General features: G+C 42.7%; 1 protein-coding gene across 1 annotated transcript; it reads right to left on the bottom strand.

Moving 5' to 3' along the window:
* Positions 1 to 15289: 15289 nt before the first annotated feature.
* LOC116145482 lies at positions 15290 to 16144 on the bottom strand. The gene has a single exon (XM_031430941.1). The coding sequence runs from the start codon at positions 16142 to 16144 to the stop codon at positions 15290 to 15292; it is 855 nt and encodes a 284-aa protein (XP_031286801.1).
* Between the last annotated feature and the right edge of the window lie 682 nt (positions 16145 to 16826).

The following is a 16826-nucleotide window of genomic DNA, read 5'->3' on the forward strand; positions in this document are numbered from 1 at the left end:
TTGGGTGAAGTTTGCAAGTAACATGGAGTTCTTTAATGCTTATCTGTGGGGAAGGTTATCATTTCAACTAACCATTGAGTCCCTACGCGGAAAAGACATGGCGATAAAACATCGCCAATCTGTCGAGAAGGATAGACCGAGCACGTACAATTTGTTTGGCTTCCCATGGGCAATGCAGGTAAATATTAATAGCTTTTTGTAATATATTTTTTTTGTATTATACGTGTTTTAATTATGATATAGATTTTTTTTTTTTTACAATGTAGACTTAGATGTATAAGGTCATCCCTGTCCTGACTAAGGCAGGGGGCAGAAGAAGACTTCAAATGAGCCACCATAATTTCCTAGGATGATCTTAGTGTGCCCATTGGGACTACGACAAAATATAAATGGAAATTCAAGCAGCTCAGGTAAGATTAAAGGATTAATCTTTTGAATATGCACTTGCTTTTAAATGTGACTTAAATTTGATTGATTTTTTTTTCTTATTGTAGGGAGTCGTTCGTCCTCTCATCACCCCTACTAGGGGTGAATTGGGAGAGGAGTATATTACATTGTTCACAGCATTGGACGATGTAGCAGATGAGGGGATAGATCGCCTAATGCGAGACCTAGAAGGGGTCACGCATGTGAGTGTAGCTGTAGGGCCATTGCTTGAGGTTGACGAGGATGAAGGTCTAGTCGGTGGGGAGGAGGATGAAGAGGTTCATACGCCTTCACCCAATTAGCAAACCGGTACAACAAGTACCGATTTGTCGAGGCATTAGTGTTGGGAGAACGTTGACCTCATAAACGGTTTCTTTGACAGTTTTACAACAACCGTTTATGAGAGATTTGAGAAGATGGAAGAGCAGATGAAAATGGTGGAGGAGAAAGTTGGTAGGGTGGCGAAGAAAGTTGGTAGGGTGGAGGAGGAAGTTGGTGGGGTATTGAAAGTGGTTGAAGTGCAACTTGAGCATAGAAGAGAGAGCCAAAAGAGTAAGCACGTAAAATCTCATTTCACGACAATAATGTATGGAAAGAAAAGGAGAACGAATAAAAAAAATGAGGAAGTCTGTGAAAGTGGAGAAGCGAAGAAGAAGAAGAAGAAGGAACAACCTTGTGTTGTTCCAAGAAGAAGAAGAAGAAGAACGAAATTGAAGAAGGGAATTGATAGGAGAGAAACAAGGTAAGGAACAGCCTCGTTCCTTCATGGGGGACGACCGTTCCTTCTTAAAGGAACGATTGTTTGTTTCTCGTAATGCCTTGGGTGTGGTGGGAGTTGACATGACATGCTAATCTGTTGACACGTTAGAGTTGTAAGAGAAGGTTGTGAGACTATGTTGTAAAAGTAGCATTTTTCTAAAAAAATTAATTGTCGAATCATTGAAACGTAATTAGTGCAACAGAGTAATCATCAATTAGTTAGTTAGAATTCTTCGATCCATAGTAAACACTAGGAAGACATTGATAAAAAGCCTAAATTTATAAAAGAGTAAACGACATTTACCCACCCAAAGTTTGACGAATCTCCAAGTTCCCACTTGTGGTTTTATAACTTCCAAATCCCCACTATTAAATTAACATAAAATTGTTTAATGTAATGGTTAAAAGGTAAAATGGTCATTTTTACTATATTGAGTATGAAATGAAAATGATAATTCTCAGGGAGCCCCCACTCCAAACCACCACCACCATAGTCGTCCAAACCACCACAGCCCAAGAGACGTTGGCTTGGGGGCGACATTAGTGGGGGTTGGGGCGACATGGGGTTGTAGTGGTGTTCAAAGTTATGTTTTTGAGCTGGAGGGGGGGGGGGTTGAAAGTATGGTGGTTGGTTGAGTGAGGAGTGACAGGGATGTGGATGTAAGGGGGATGGTCGGCGACCAAAAAACAACAACACAACAACAATACACAAACAAACAAACACAAAAGCAAGCAACAGAGTGTAGAAAATTAGTGTTGTGCGATAGGATTGAGTTGCAAAAACGCGACAGTCACGTGATAACAGTGGCAGNTGGGTAATAGTTAATCAATGGAAATTTGTTTAAATTTTGAAAATTAAAAAACTACCCCCTCCCTTCAAAATCGCTTAATCGAGTAGTATACCCAAAAAACGATCGACGAAACACTTACATTTCTCTGCGATTTCCGACGATAAAAGTTCCCTATTTCCAACCAATATTTGATCGTAAAACTTCGTTTCACAAAAATCATGGTTGATATTCACAAAGAGAAAGAAAACCCAACCCCACTCCAAATCCAAGAGTCCGGCGGTAGCGGCTATTCAAAGGTTGTCGAAGAAGACGCTCTGGCAGATCATTCGATGAGTGAAGGTGGTCCAATGGCAGAGGAGACAACGGCAACACAAGAACAGAGAGGAGAATTAGAAAATGGTTTTGAAGAAGACGACGCCAACAAGAATTCAGGCGAGGAGGAGGACGTCGGTGAAGAAAAGGTAAGTTTTTTACTGGTGGTTTTGAATTTGATGAAAAAATTGATTGGTTTGTGCGAATTTGGGAGATATGTAGTTGGTTTTGATTGTTACGGTGGTCGTGGCATTTTGTCAAGCAGTTGTTGGGCATCGGGGGAGTTGCTTTGTTTAGGTTCCAAAGGATGGAGGAAGGCAAGGGAGGCCGTAGGGAGTTGTTTTTGGGAGGTTGGAGGGTTGGGGATGGGGATGGCAAGAGGGGGCAGAATAGGGGGGTTGGAGGGCTGGCCACGCGCAGTTGTGTGTGCACACTGCCTGTGGCCAGTCTTGCAATATGCAGGGCCGCCCCCCTATTCCACCCCTTCTTGTCATCCCCAACCATCTCTAGTCATCAAACCTACCACAACAACCTTTATAGGGCTTGTATTGGCTTCCCCGCTCCTCTCAAAGCCAAAAACACCCACTCCTCGATGCCTTCAAAGCCCATATCCCCCAAATTGGTAGCCTACTAGTTGTTTTGGTTTCTTTTTTTGCTGATATTTAGTTTATAACGATTGTGCAGATTTTTTGAAGCATAAATCATAAAGACTATGGCTTGAAGGTTGTAGGCGATAAGATATCGTACTTCCCTGTAAGGGTGACAGTTAGATCGAGTTGGCAAGTTTTTATGAGAATAAAGGATATTGTAGAGGAACAAATGAGGGGTATAGACCGATTCAAAGATAGTTGTTTCGGTCATTTTACGAACATAGGAGAAAATTGGAATATGTTGCTGCATTCAGTTAAAAGCAGAAAAAAGAAAAAATGAAATGTGGNCTGCATATCTATAATAAGATAATGGATGGGTTTTGGGCTCTAATTAACCGTTAAAGTTTGCATTTATTGCAATCTTTACATCATTTAAAGAAAAATTTCTTAGAAAAGACAAAAGCATCATTTTTATCATTGAAGTCAAAGTAACTGTCATAAGGACTAAACTGTAGTATTTATAAATTATCGTGTCAACGTAACGTTATTTTATATCTATAAATAGCTCTTAGTAATCAAGAAAGTAATAGATATGTTACCGGGGGTTATTTTTATCCGTCATGACAACTTTTTTTGGATAAATAAGCTTTCATTAGAGAGGAGAAAAAGAATCTACAAAAGACCTATATAAGACACCAAATTCATGTCTTGAGTAATCTATGACATTTTTTTTATTTTTTATTTTTATTTTTTTTATTTTGTGAGGTAACATTTGAAGAGAGGTCAAAGGTCTATCATATTCATTAAATCGTTATTATTTATAACTTTGATATTTTCATCTTGGTATTATAAACACCTATTTTTTTTGTTTTTTGGGTCATCAGAAAGGGATTCATTTTTTGCAATCGTAAATGCATGAAGAAGTCACTGGTTTTGGGATGTCAAGGCAAAAAGGGTACTATATAAAAGGTGAAAGTCTCTTTTCATACAATGACTTTTGAAGAGTTTAAAACAATAGGTTTAGTAATTGTATTTATATTTTAATTATTTATAATGATTATCTACTTGTTTTGGTTATGTGTATCCTTTATCTTGTGCATTATTATGCAGGGCACCAAACTTTATATTGTCTCAAAAACGAATTCTTTTAAATTACTTTTGCAAGGGATTATACTAGGAAGTCAAGACAAAAATGTCAAGAGTTATATTCTTATAATTATTATTGTTTGTTCTGGCTATTGTTGTTAATAATTTGGTTGGAATTGTCTTTTTTCTCCTTTTGTTTTTTGTTGTTCTTCTCATTTCTGTTGTTGTTTTTTTTTTTTTTTTAATTGTTAATGTTGTTGCTCTTCTTGTTTCTGTTGTTGTTTATTTGGTTGTTGTTGTTATTGTTTGTTTGATTATTAGTGTTGTTGCTCTTCTTTATTCTACTGTTGTTGTTTATTTGGTTGTTGTTNCTATAACATTGGTTTTTTTTTTTTTTTTTTTTTTTTTTTTTGTAGGGTTACTTTTAAAGAGAGGTTAGAGGTTTAATATATTCACGACATCTTTGTTTTTTATAATATTTATATTTTTACCTTGGTGTTATAAGCATCTAATTTTTTTTCGTCCTCGTGAAGTGATTCATTTTTTCGCAATAGTAAATGAAAGAAGAGGTCACCAATTTTGGGAAATCAAGACAAAAAGGTTAAGTACTATATAAAAGGTGAAGGTAAGGTTTAGTATATTTTTAAAATCTTTTATTACTTAAAATGTTATTTTATTATTTGTTTTGTTTATAGTCTTCATTATTTGCTCTATGGTACAAAACTTTTTTTGGATAAATAAGCTTTCATCAGAGAGGAGAAAAAGAATGTACAAAAGACTTATATAAGACACCAAATTCATGTCTTGAGTAATCTATGACAAATTTTTATTTTATTTTTTTTATTTATTTATTTTTTTTATTTTTTTTTGTGTAGGGTATCATTTGAAGAGAGGTCAAAGGTCTTTTATTCATTACATCTTTATTATTTATAATTTTGATATTTTTATCTTGGTGTTATGAGCATCTAATTTTTTTTATTTTTTTTTTGTCATCACAATGGGATTCATTTTTTGCAATTGTAAATGCATGAAGAAGTCACCAGTTTTGGGAAGTCAAGGCAAAAAGGGTACAATATAAAAGGTGAAAGTCTCTTTTCATACGATGACTTTTGAAGAGTTTAAAACAATAGGTTTAGTAATTGGTTTTATATTTTAAATATTTATAATGATTATCTACTTGTTTTGGTTATGTTTATCCTTTATCTTGTGCATTATTATGCAAGGCACTAAACTTCATATTGTCTCGAAAAGGAATTCTTTTTTATTACTTTTGCAAGGGATTATACTAGGAAGTCAAGAGAAAATTGTCAAGTGTTATATTCTTATAATAATTATTGTTTGTTCTGGCTATTGTTGTGGTTAATTTGGTTGGAATTGTGTTTTTTCTGCTTTTGTTTTTTTTTTTTTTTTGTTCTTCTCGTTTCGGTTGTTGCTTCTTGCTATTGTTGCTGCTATTTATTTGATTGTTAATGTTGTTGCTCTTCTTGTTTCTGTTGTTGTTGTTATTGTTTGTTAGATTATTAGTGTTGTTGCTCTTCTTCATTCTACTGTTGTTGTTCTTCTTCTTCTTCTTGTTTTTTGTTTCTTCGATCGTTGTTGTTTATCCTATTGTTCTGTTGATGTTGTTTATTTGATTTTTATTGTTGATGTTCTTCTTGTTTCAATAGTTGTTTTTTATTTGGTGGTTGTTGTTTTCTTGTTTATTGTTTCTTCTGTTGTTGTTTATCTGATTGTTAGTGTTATTGCTCTTCTTGTTTTCGTTGTTGTTGTGGTATTTTGTTGTTGTTTAGTATCCAACTGTCAAAATTCATGTGCCATCATTACATTAATATCATCATTCATACTTGACTAGTTTTGGATGAGTAATCTCATAAGAACCACCTTAAGTTGATATTTTGATTTTGGATGACATATCGCCTTTTGTTTGTTTTATTTAAGTATTATTATTTTTATAACTTGAAAGGGAGAGGTAGCTGAGTTTACACTTTGAGTAATCTATGACAAAATATGTTCTTTGTGTAAGGTTTGAAGTGGTGAAGACAAAAGGTTTAGTATATTCTTGAAATCTTTTATTATTTAAACTATTATTTTATTATTATTTTTATCATCTTCATTACCTGCTCCAAGGCACCGAATTCACGCCTTGAGAAATCTATGACATTATTTTTTGTTGGATTTGTTTTTGTAGGGTAAAGCTTAAAGAGAGGCCAGGGGTCTAGTATATTCATGATGTCTATATTCTTTATAATGTTGTTATTTTTATCTTGGTGCTATAAGCATATAATTTTTTTTTTTTTTTTTTTTTTTTTGTCGTCACAAAGGGATTCCTTTTTTGCAATAGTAAATACATGAAGAGGTCACCAATTTTGGGAAGTTAATACAAAAATGTTAAGTATTATATAAAAGGTGAAGGTAAGATTTAATATATTCTTGAAATCTTATATTATTGAACAATTATTTTATTATTTGATTTTGCTATACTTTTGATTGCTTGTTCTAAGGCAGCAAATTCGCACCTTGAGTAATCTATGACATTTTTTTTTGGATTTGTTTTTTAATGGTAACGTTTGAAGAGAGGTTAGAGATCTAAAACATTCATGACATCTGTAGACGTAAAAATCTAACTGTACTGATGGAGGGACTGATCCCGTGAGGTTGAGGCCACTAGCGATCTGCTGTACCTGCACATGTAGAGAAACAAACGTGAAGTAATGGAAAACACCGGGGTGGTGTTTGTCGTAGGCACTACGACGCTCAAGTCAGCAAGGCTGAAAGAGACTAATTTAGTGAGGGCTAGGGAGAAGAGAGGTTACTAGAAGTCTAGTCGAGGACTGTGACTACGGCTGTAATACGAAGTTCTCAAGCGGGAACTTTGGTGTCTGGAGGTGTAATGTAATCTGCCTTGTGAGAGGGCTGGCCTCTATTTAAATAGTGACTGTGTGGTTTCGCAATCCAGGTGGGATTAGGAGTCCTCATAGCAATTGTTCCTCCCAGGGATGTATCATTTGGCCCCTTTATCCTGGTGTGAAAGGGGGTCAGAGCATGACTCGGATATGGACCTTGGAGGAGTTGGGATAGTAGTGGACTGCCTTATCAGAGTCCAAGTAGGAGAGTGATCCGTAGGTGACTGTGGGCTCCGAAATTGACCATAAGCTTAGAAGGTGCTGGGATTAGGAGGCCCGGGTCCAGATGGTATGGACCGACTATACTTCATACCGAATAGGCCTCATCTAGGGAATTCTAGCTTGGGCTGCATCGGGACTGGACCTAGGCTTTCCTCTTTTTCAGAAATGTTCCCCTATTTGGGCCAAATACATTTTTTGGCCTTTGGCCCTAACAGTTTGCCCCCCACTCTCTGAGTTAAGGGATGCTTAACTTGGAGAGTAGGAATCGCCTGAGGCATCTTCGGTCGGCCTTCGTGGTCGACCGATTACTGGCATGTTCGTGCTTGCAATCAGTGAGGTCTTCGGTGTGACTGACTGGTCGGATGGAGGCGATGTGTGGTCAAGAGTCACTCAGTGCCTTCCAACGAGTCAGAGTGTGTAACCAGCCCCGAGGGTGTCGTCAATCAATGTGTGGAGCCGAGCAGACTAGTGTATGAGCGAAAGTCTCGTACACACGTATTGGCTCGGTGTGTCCGACCGGGTGCAGAAATGAATGTGTTATCTGTTGAGAGTGCCTTCAATCTGAGCGTCAAACTGAATAGGTGAACGAACGAATTATCCATTGAGGGTGCATTCGCTTGGTGTCTTAGACCGAATGAGTGAATGAATGAGTTATCTACTTAAGGTGAGTCCACTCAGAGCTTTTCGGTCGAACGGGGGACAAGGGGCCAATGTAGTTGTGGAGCCTTGGGCGGATTGGTTGAAACTGAGCTAAGGGATGTGCACATGCTAACATACCCTTCCCGATCAGCTCGTCTGTCGAGGATGATTAGATAGCTCGGTACCCTTCTTTTGCCAACGTTTGTTTCGAGGTAGGAGGCAGGGTTGAATATTCTTTGTTGGTCGTCCGGCTTGAGGAGTTTCTTGAATAGGTAAAGTGTCAATGAGCGTTGCCTTTGTCACGGGTGATTGGTATGCTAGCTCGGTCAGATAAGCCGAGCGATTAAGCGTGGCTTTTGTACGGGATTGTGATTTTCTAGGTGTCACGGATCTCCTCCATGTGTACGGTAGTGATTCGGTCTTCGTTTTGGGAGGGAAAATGAAGAGTCACTCAATCCCATTACAAATGGGGGGCCGCCACTTGTCTTCCTCTGCAGGCTTTTTCCATAAAATCGAGGGAGCGGATTGTTCGTCTCTATTTCAAGTTTCTTCTCCAGTTTTCTTCGATTTTCTCCTTTTCTCTTCTGTTTCCTTCGTTCGTTTCAAGTTTTCTTCAATAACAGTGATTCTCCTTTGTAGATTCCGGCTTCATTCACGGTAAAATACTGTACTTTTGCACAGTTTGTTCGTTGCTTTGTTTTATTTTCTCTTTTTCTTCTGTGTGCATTGAGTTCCGGTAGATTTGGAGTTGGATTCGATGGTGTTTTTCTTTTTGAAAGATTTTGAAAAATTTAGAGAAAAGGTTTTGCTTTGAAAAAGCTTAGCATTCTGATTGAACGAAGTTTGAAATTCTGGTTGAACGGAAAAAGGTCTTATCAATTCACGGTGGTTTGGGGTGAGCGCCGATCAGTAAGCGGTTGATTCTAAAGAGGCAGGTCGGTCGATCATTCAGGGCAGGCAGTGATAAGTGAGTACTAGGTTTCCAAAGAAGTAGGTCGGCCTAGGTTAGCGGTGATAGGTTTGGACGGAGCAAGTCGATCGGTGGTGAGGGGAGCATAGTGATTGAGTGTAAGAAGATTTGGAAGGAAACGTTCGGTTGGTTAGAAAGGACGTGTGGTGATCAAGCAATTAAGTTCGAAGGAGTTGGGTCGGTCGTTCGTAAGGGACGAGTGGTAAACAAGCAATTAAATTCTAAGGAAGTGGGTTGTTCGGTTGGGCAAAGTGAATAGGCTTAGGGATGTCCGGGTCGAAATCAAGTGGTTCGAGTAGGGCCAAGGTAGATGTCGAGAATGAGTATGAGAATGCCCCGACCATGGTGATGATGCCCGAAGGGGGAGTTCCGATCGGTATACCGGCCGGTGTGAACGTAGCTGCCCAAGGGACGAGTGCTGCTAATCCGAGTGATCTGGATAGGCAAGAGGGGAATGGGGAAGACTCCGAAGGAGTTGGTAGTCCATCCTCATCCAATAGTGGCTCCGAGGATGAGCTGAGTTGGCAAGGCAGTGGGATTCTGACCAGGGATTATCTGCCGGTGCTTAAGGATAACTACGTGTGGCGGATTCGAATGATGTATCACATTTCGAATTCGATCAAGATCAGGGCGCCGCGGTCGTACGAGTAGGTCGATTGGGAGGCAAAAAGTTGGGTGAGTGTGTACAAGAAGTGGTTTCACGATGGGCTAAGGTTTCCTATTCCTCGCCTCGTTTGGAGGTGTTGAACCATTTCATGATTGGCTCATCCCAGGTTATGCTGAACGGTTGGAGGTTGCTGATGGCACTAGAGGACCTTTGCGTGCAGAACCAGGTGATGTTTAGGCTGCATAAGCTGTTGTATTCGTATTTCTTGAAGGAAAACGACAAGGAAAAAGGTCGATATCTGATCAACCTCAGGCATGATCGGTCTCACATGGTAACCGACCTTCGGTCAAGCGATAAGAATTGGAAGGATCGGTACTTCTTTGTGAAGGGTGAGGCAGTCTTCGGGGATAGAGGCCAGGGCGATATTCCGAGCACTTGGCGAGCCACTGGTGAGAAAACTTGTCTTTGTTTCGTATTTTGATTACTAAATCTTATTGTGTTTCTTCTTGGCAGACCTTGAATTCAACCAGGCCGGGCAGAGTAGGGACGGCTTGGACGTGCAGACCTAAAAGGTTCTAGCCATTCCCAAAGCGTAGAGGGACTGACGAGTGGTGTTAGAGGAAGCTAACCTCAGGACGAGCCATCTCTGGGCCGAAGTAGGAGCAATTCAGCGAGGTATCCTATTCCCTTCATTAAAGCAGATTTGGAATGTGCTTCTAACTCGCTACTGCAATCATACCACTTATGGTAAGTCGAGGTTGAACCCATTAATCGTTGGAGAGTCTGCGCTTGCAGAGAGATTAATGAAGAAGCTGATCGTCCCTAGTGCGAGCGAGTCTATCGTTAGGCGTCGGGAAAAAAGGAAGAGAGAATCCTCGGCCAGAGAGGACAGAAGAGCGAAAGATATGGTGGCGACTCCACCAAGTCACCGCCAAGGCCGGGTCATCCCAGATCACGGTCTTGGACGAAGAGACTAAGATGATTACCTTCAAGATTTCGACTTCCGTGTCGACCTATTTTGACACGGCTTCCATGAGTCAGTTGGCTGGCTTGTTCCTATTCCCGACGGACGAGACCCATTTGAACCAGATGGGTGTGGTCGTAGCAGCTGACTGGGGGGTATCCCATGCTTTCCAAGTAGGGCAAAAGTTTTTGTTTTACTGTGTTTATCGTGGTTGTATATTGATCAAATTATTTTGTTGTGTAGGCATTCACGAGCAGTCTGCACCTGAGGAAGTCCATTGTGGTGCAGGAGAAGAGGATACAAGATGTGTCCAAGGCAAATACTAGTTTGTGCCAGAGAAAGGCGGCAACCCAGAAGGCCAAGCAGGAGAGCCAGAGGTGCCTGAAGGAAACCAAGGGTGAGTTGGAGAGACTAAGGAGAGAGTTGGCCGAGAAGACTGCAGAGGTTGATTCTCTCAAGGAACAGTGCCTGAGCATTGCTGATGATACCATTATTAGGGCCTAGGGAGAGCTCATGCTTGAGTACAAGGCCGGGAACATCTCTCACTAGGACCCGGATGAGGACATTCAGCTCATGTGGGAGATGATGGAGGAAAAGGCTGGGCATACGGATCGAGGAGCAGATTGATGAGCAAGTGCTCGATTTTGCTAGCCAGCTGGGGCCATCGATTACAGAGGATGTAAGTGACTAGGCTTTAGGGACGGGTGCTGGTGATAGGGTGACCGAGTCGAAGATAAGTGAGACGACTTGCACCGATGATACTTAGATTTATTTTTGCTTTTGCTCATGTATTTTGGGGCCTGCAATGCCCTTTCCTGGCGTATGTGCCTTTCATTGTACTTTGAACTTTGCCGCTTGAGGCTTCTTCAATATTATACTTGTGATTCTGTTTTTGAAGCTGTCCTTATAGGTGAATAAGTTGTTGATTGCTTCTTTGTTCGTAGATGCACTAGGGGTTGAGCCGCATGCTTGTGCTATGATTTTGGTGCGACCTAGTGGCTGAGTCGTGTGGACTTTCTATTGGGTTGGGTCAATGACTTGTCGATTTTGAGGTGTAGGAACCCTTCAATCAGTTTGGGTCGACTGAATGGGACAGGGTCAATTCGAAGGTGTAAATCTGTGAATTGGGCAGGGCCGATCCGAAGGTGTAAATCCGTGAATCGGGTAGGGCCGATCTGAAGGTGTAAATCCGTGAATCGGGCAAGGCCGATTCAAAGGTGTAAACTCCTGAATCGGGCAGGGCTGATTCGAAGGTATAAAACTCATGGATCTAGCAGGGCCGACCGAAGATGTAAATTGTTGAATAATACTTCATTGAATTGGGGCCATGAGGCCGACTGTTTGTGAATGGGATGGATAGACCCACTCATCCCTTTTAAATAAAAACAAACATGTAGACGAATGAGTTCACCTAAAAGTAGAAGCATTTGAGGTGGACTGCATTCTAGCTATTGCTGATGTCTTTGCCTTCGGGAGTTTGGAGTCGGTAGGCACCCTTCCCCGCTTCTTTGGTGATCTTGTAGGGACCCTCTCAGGTGGGGTCGAGTTTGCCAAAGTTGATCTCCCTAGTGTTTTGAAAGACCTTGTGGAGGACCTAGTCGCCTGTTTTGAAAGTTCTAATCCTTACGTTGTGATTGTAGTGTCGGGCGGCCTACTGCTAGTAGACTGCGTTGCGGATGCTCGTCCGCTCGCGAAGCTCATCGACGGTGTTCAGGTTCAGGTTCTGGTTGTTGGTTTCCTCGTCCACCCATTGGAGTCTAGTGGAAGGAACCGATACTTCGATCGGGATGACTGCTTCAGATCCGTATGTGAGGGAGAAAAGAGTCTCGCCCGTGGATGAGCGAGCTGCAGTTCGGTAGAACCAAGGACTCTGGGTAACTCATCTGCCCATGCACCATTCGCTTTCTGCAGTCGCTTTTTTAAGGTCTGCATGATGGTTTTATTCGATGACTCGGCCTGGCCGTTGGATTAGGGGTTGCGAGGGGTAGAGAAGCTTAGTTTGATCCCCCACATGTCGTAGAAATCCCTGAAGCCTGAACTGATAAATTGGGATCCATTGTCGGTGGCGATTTCTTTTGGTATCCAAAACCTGCAGATGACATGTTTCCAGATAAAAGCTTTTACCTCTCGGTCTCTAACTTGTGCGAAAGCTTCGGCTTCGATCCACTTAGTGAAGTAATCAGTCATAGCCAACAACAAGACTCGTTGCCCAGGTGTGGTTGGTAGCTTTCCAACTACATCCATTCCCTACTTCATGAACAGCCAAGGTGTGAGAATGGAGTGGAGTCGCTCGGGTGAGAGGTGTGAGACATGAACGAACCTCTGACAACTATCACACTTCTTGACATAAGTCACCAAATCAGTGCGTATGATTGGCCAATAGTATCCAGCAGTGATCACCCAGTGTGCGAGGTTGCGTCCTCCTGCATGGTTTCCACACTCGCCTTCATGGAGTTCGGCTAGAACAGATTTGGCCTCTTCTGGGCCTGTGCACTTGAGGTAGGGACCGGAGAATGATTTCCTAAGAAGTTGGCCCTCATATATGGTGAACCTATTGGCTCTTGCTCTTAGGCGGCGTGCTTTGTTTTTATCAATCGGGAGCTCGTTGTGTTCTAAGTACTTCACTATCAGGGTCATCCAGCAGTCAGCTAGTTCGATGTCCATTGCTTCTTCGGGCGACTTGTCTGTTGGTTGTTCCTTCCAGTTGGCTGGACATTGTAGGAATAATAGAAGGATAGATGACTGGGAAGAACATTGATGGGCTAAGCCGAGGTTAGCAAGGGCGTCAGCATGAGAGTTCTCCACTCTTGGGACTTGGGCGATGGAGAATTCTTTGAATTGGGTCTACAATTCTTTGACTAGGTTCAAGTAGGCCATCATCTTCGAGTCGCGTGCTTGGTAGGTGCCTTGCAGCTGGTTGACCACGAGCTGGGAGTCGGACTTCACCTCTAGCCTCCTTACTCTGATTTCTTTAGCTAGGGATAGTCTAATGATGAGAGCCTCATATTTGGCTTCGTTGTTCGTGCACTTGAAACCACATCATATGGCCCGCTGGATGACATCTCCCTCTAGTGTAATTAGAACTAGTCCGAGCCCGATTCCATTCACATTGCTTGAGCCATCCACTGAGAGAGCCCACTTAGAAGGCGACCCACTGTTCATACATAATAACTCTCTTTCTGCTTGGACGGTTGTGGTCGGGGTGAAATCAGCGATGAAGTCTGTCAATGCTTGGGACTTGACAGCAGTACGTGACTAGAAAGCTATGTCGAACTCACTAAGCTCTACCGTCCATTACGTGAGTCAGCCTGATAGCTCTGGCTTGTGTAATATCTTCTTGAGTGGAAAAGAGGTGAGTACGACTATGAAGTGACATTGAAAGTATGGCCTGAGCTTCCTAGATGCGTAGATGAGGACGAGGGCCAATTTCTCTAGCTGACTATATCGTGTTTCCACGTCGAGAAGTGACTTGCTTACATAGTAAACCGGTAGCTGCTTCGTGCCATCTTCCCAAACTAACACTGTTAAGATTACTGTCTCTGAGACCGCCAAATAGGTGTAAAGCTTCTCCCCATCCACAGGCTTGGAAAGGAGCGGAGGGGAGGTCAGGTATCTCTTTAATTGTTGCAAGGCTTCCTCGTAGGAATGGGTCCACTTGAACTTCTTAGATTTCTTGAGTGTGTGAAAGAAGAGGTGGCACTTGTCAACGGATCTAGAGATGAAGCAGCTCAAGGCGGCTACTCGTCCTGCGAGGCGCTGGACATCTTTGATGCAAGTTAGAAATGGTATATTGAGGATCACTCTGATCTGGTCGGGGTTGGCTTCTATCCCTCGCTGAGTTACCAAGTATCCCAAGAATTTACCTAACGAGACACCGAACGAGCATTTGGCTAGATTCAGCTTGATTCAGCTTCATGTTATACTTTCTTAGGATGGTGAACGCCTGGCTGAGGTGGTTAAGGTACTGCTCGACCATCAAGGACTTGACAAGCATGTCGTTACTGTAAACCTCCATGGTGTCCCCGAGGTGTTCGGCAAACATTCTGTTGACTAACCGCTGATAGGTAGCCCCGACGTTCTTAAGACCGAATGGCATCACCTTGTAGCAGTAGGTTTCCCTCTCTGTGATGAAGGTTGTCTTCTCCTGGTCGTCGGGGTGCATCAAGATTTGGTTGTACCCTGAGAAAATATCCATGAAGCTTAGGAGCTCGTGGCCTACGGTCGCATCGACCATCATGTCGATATGTGGGAGCGGGAAGGAGTCCTTAGGGCATGCTTTTTTTAAGTCCGTGAAATCAATGCAGAACCTCCACTTTCCGTTCTTTTTCTTTACAACCACGACGTTTGCCAGCCATTCAGGGTAGTGGACCTCTCTAATCATACCATTACTCAGTAACTTTTCAATCTCTTCATTGACGATCCGGTTGCACTCTGGTGTGAATTTCCTTCTCCTCTGCTTCACTGGCGGGTGATCTGGATCTACTTTGAGGTGGTAAACCATTGCCTCTAGGCTGATTCCTGTCATGTCAGCGTGGGACCAGGTGAAACAGTCCTGGTTCTGTCTAAGGAATTCTATTAGTTTCTCTCTTGTCTCGGGCCTGAGGCGAGAACCTATATGGGTCTTTCTTTTGGGGTCTTCCGGGTGTATCTGTACTTCATCCAACTCTTCTATAGATGATTGATCTAGCTCGGTCAGAGGGGTTGGATGAGACTATAATTGCTATAAAGCATTACCTCTGCTTTTGAAGGCGTTCTTGTAACAGTCTCTGGAAGCCTTAGGGTCGCCCTTGATTTCCCGTACTCCCCACTTGGTAGGAAACCTGATCGTTTGGTGGAAGGTGGATGGAACAGCTAACATGTCGTGGATCCAAGGTCGGCCCAAGATGACGTTGTATGGTGAAGGACAATCGATCACTAGAAAAACGGTCTGCTTGTTTACTATGCTGGCATAAATAGGAAGGACGATCTCTCTGACGGTGTATTTCTGCTCGGAACTGAACCCGACCAGTAGGGTCGGCCGTCAGTTGATGTTTGTTTCTTCCAAAACCATAGCCTTCACTGCTTCAAGGAAATGAATGTTTGCGGAGGGTCCCCCGTCTATGAATACCCTCTTGACCAGGATGATGACGATCTGGAAGGAGACGACTAGAGCATCGTGATGGGGGGTAGCCAGGGTGACCAACTCGTCGTCTTCGAACTGAATTACGTGGTGAGAATGTAACCGAGAAGACAGATGGATGGATTGGATTTCATGATGGTTGTTGGCTCTGGCGTAGCGTTTGGCTGAGGAGTAACTGACCCCACTGATCTCTGACCCTCCGGAGATGATTGAGTAGAATCCTTTCGATGTAGGTTCCCATGGGGGTGGAGATGTTTCTTTCGTGCTTTTCTGGCTGATGGTGTTTTTCCCTTTATCTGTCAACAGATCTCGGAGATGTCCCATTTTCAATAGTGCAGCGACCTCCAACTGCAGGGCAATGTAGTCTGCGGTGTTATGTCCACGGTCGTCATGGAACTTGCACCACTTGGTCGTGTCTCTCCTTGCTTCGGCATTGAGCTTGCTTGGCCACTTAACGCTAGATCCCATTTCTTTCATGATCGCCACGACTTGGGTTGGTTCGACGTTGAGGTTGTACTCTAGGATTTTGTATCGGCTTGGTTCGGTTGGTTTGTTGTCGGTTCTAAGTGGTCGACGATCATATGATTTTCTGACTTTGTTCAGGTTACGTGGAGGGGGTTGGTAACGAGGTTCAATCGATCTAAGCTTTGGCCTTCTATCATTCCGCCTTGGGTCATACCTGGGGTGTATTGCCCGATTCATCTCATCTTTTTCCCACCTTATTTGAATCACTGCTCTGGCCAAGGCGTCCTCCATCATGGTGCAACCAAGCTTCGTCAGTTCTTTGTATAATTCACCATCCGAGAGGAGACCCTTCCTGAAGGCGTCTACGGCTGTCTCGGGGTTACAGGAAGGGATGGAAATTTTTTATTTGTTGAATCTGCTGACGTACTCTCTCAGCGGCTCCTCCCTTCTCTGGTATACTTTGTACAGGTCGGCCGATAGTTTCTCAAGTTTTTTGTTGTTGGCGAATTGCTCCACGAAGGTGTCGGTGAGCTGTGCGAATGAGTCAATAGAGCTGTTCAGGAGATTGGTGTACCATTGAAGAGCTGGACCAGATAAGCTTGAACCAAAACTCTTACACATGCAGGCTTCCCTTAACGTTTGAGATATCGAGACAATGAACATTCGCTGCTTGTACGATGCTATGTGATCATCTGGGTCGATTGTGTCGTCATAAGGCTTCATGCTATGGATAGTGAATTTGTGGGGCATGTCGGCTAGTGCGATCACATCCACGAAGGGCGAATCAACGTAGCAGTGAGGCTTGCTCTTTTTGGTGGGGATCGGCATTCCTAGTATGTGCCTCATCACTGCCTCTACGTCGGCCAGTCTCTTGGCTAATATCTGTTCCATGGGAGAGGGGGATACCACTAGGTCATCCCGCTTGACTTGGTTGGCCATAGGGTTCGCACTCGGCGTATTTTGTTGGGTCAAT

Source organism: Pistacia vera, unplaced genomic scaffold (genome assembly GCF_008641045.1).
Source record: "Pistacia vera cultivar Batoury unplaced genomic scaffold, PisVer_v2 Contig1144, whole genome shotgun sequence".
In the NCBI taxonomy this organism is placed as follows: Eukaryota; Viridiplantae; Streptophyta; class Magnoliopsida; order Sapindales; family Anacardiaceae; genus Pistacia; species Pistacia vera.

Excerpts from the sequence above, each read along its gene's own strand:
- LOC116145482 (XM_031430941.1), bottom strand. The coding sequence starts at position 16,144 with ATGGAGGACGCCTTGGCCAGAGCAGTGATTCAAATAAGGTGGGAAAAA.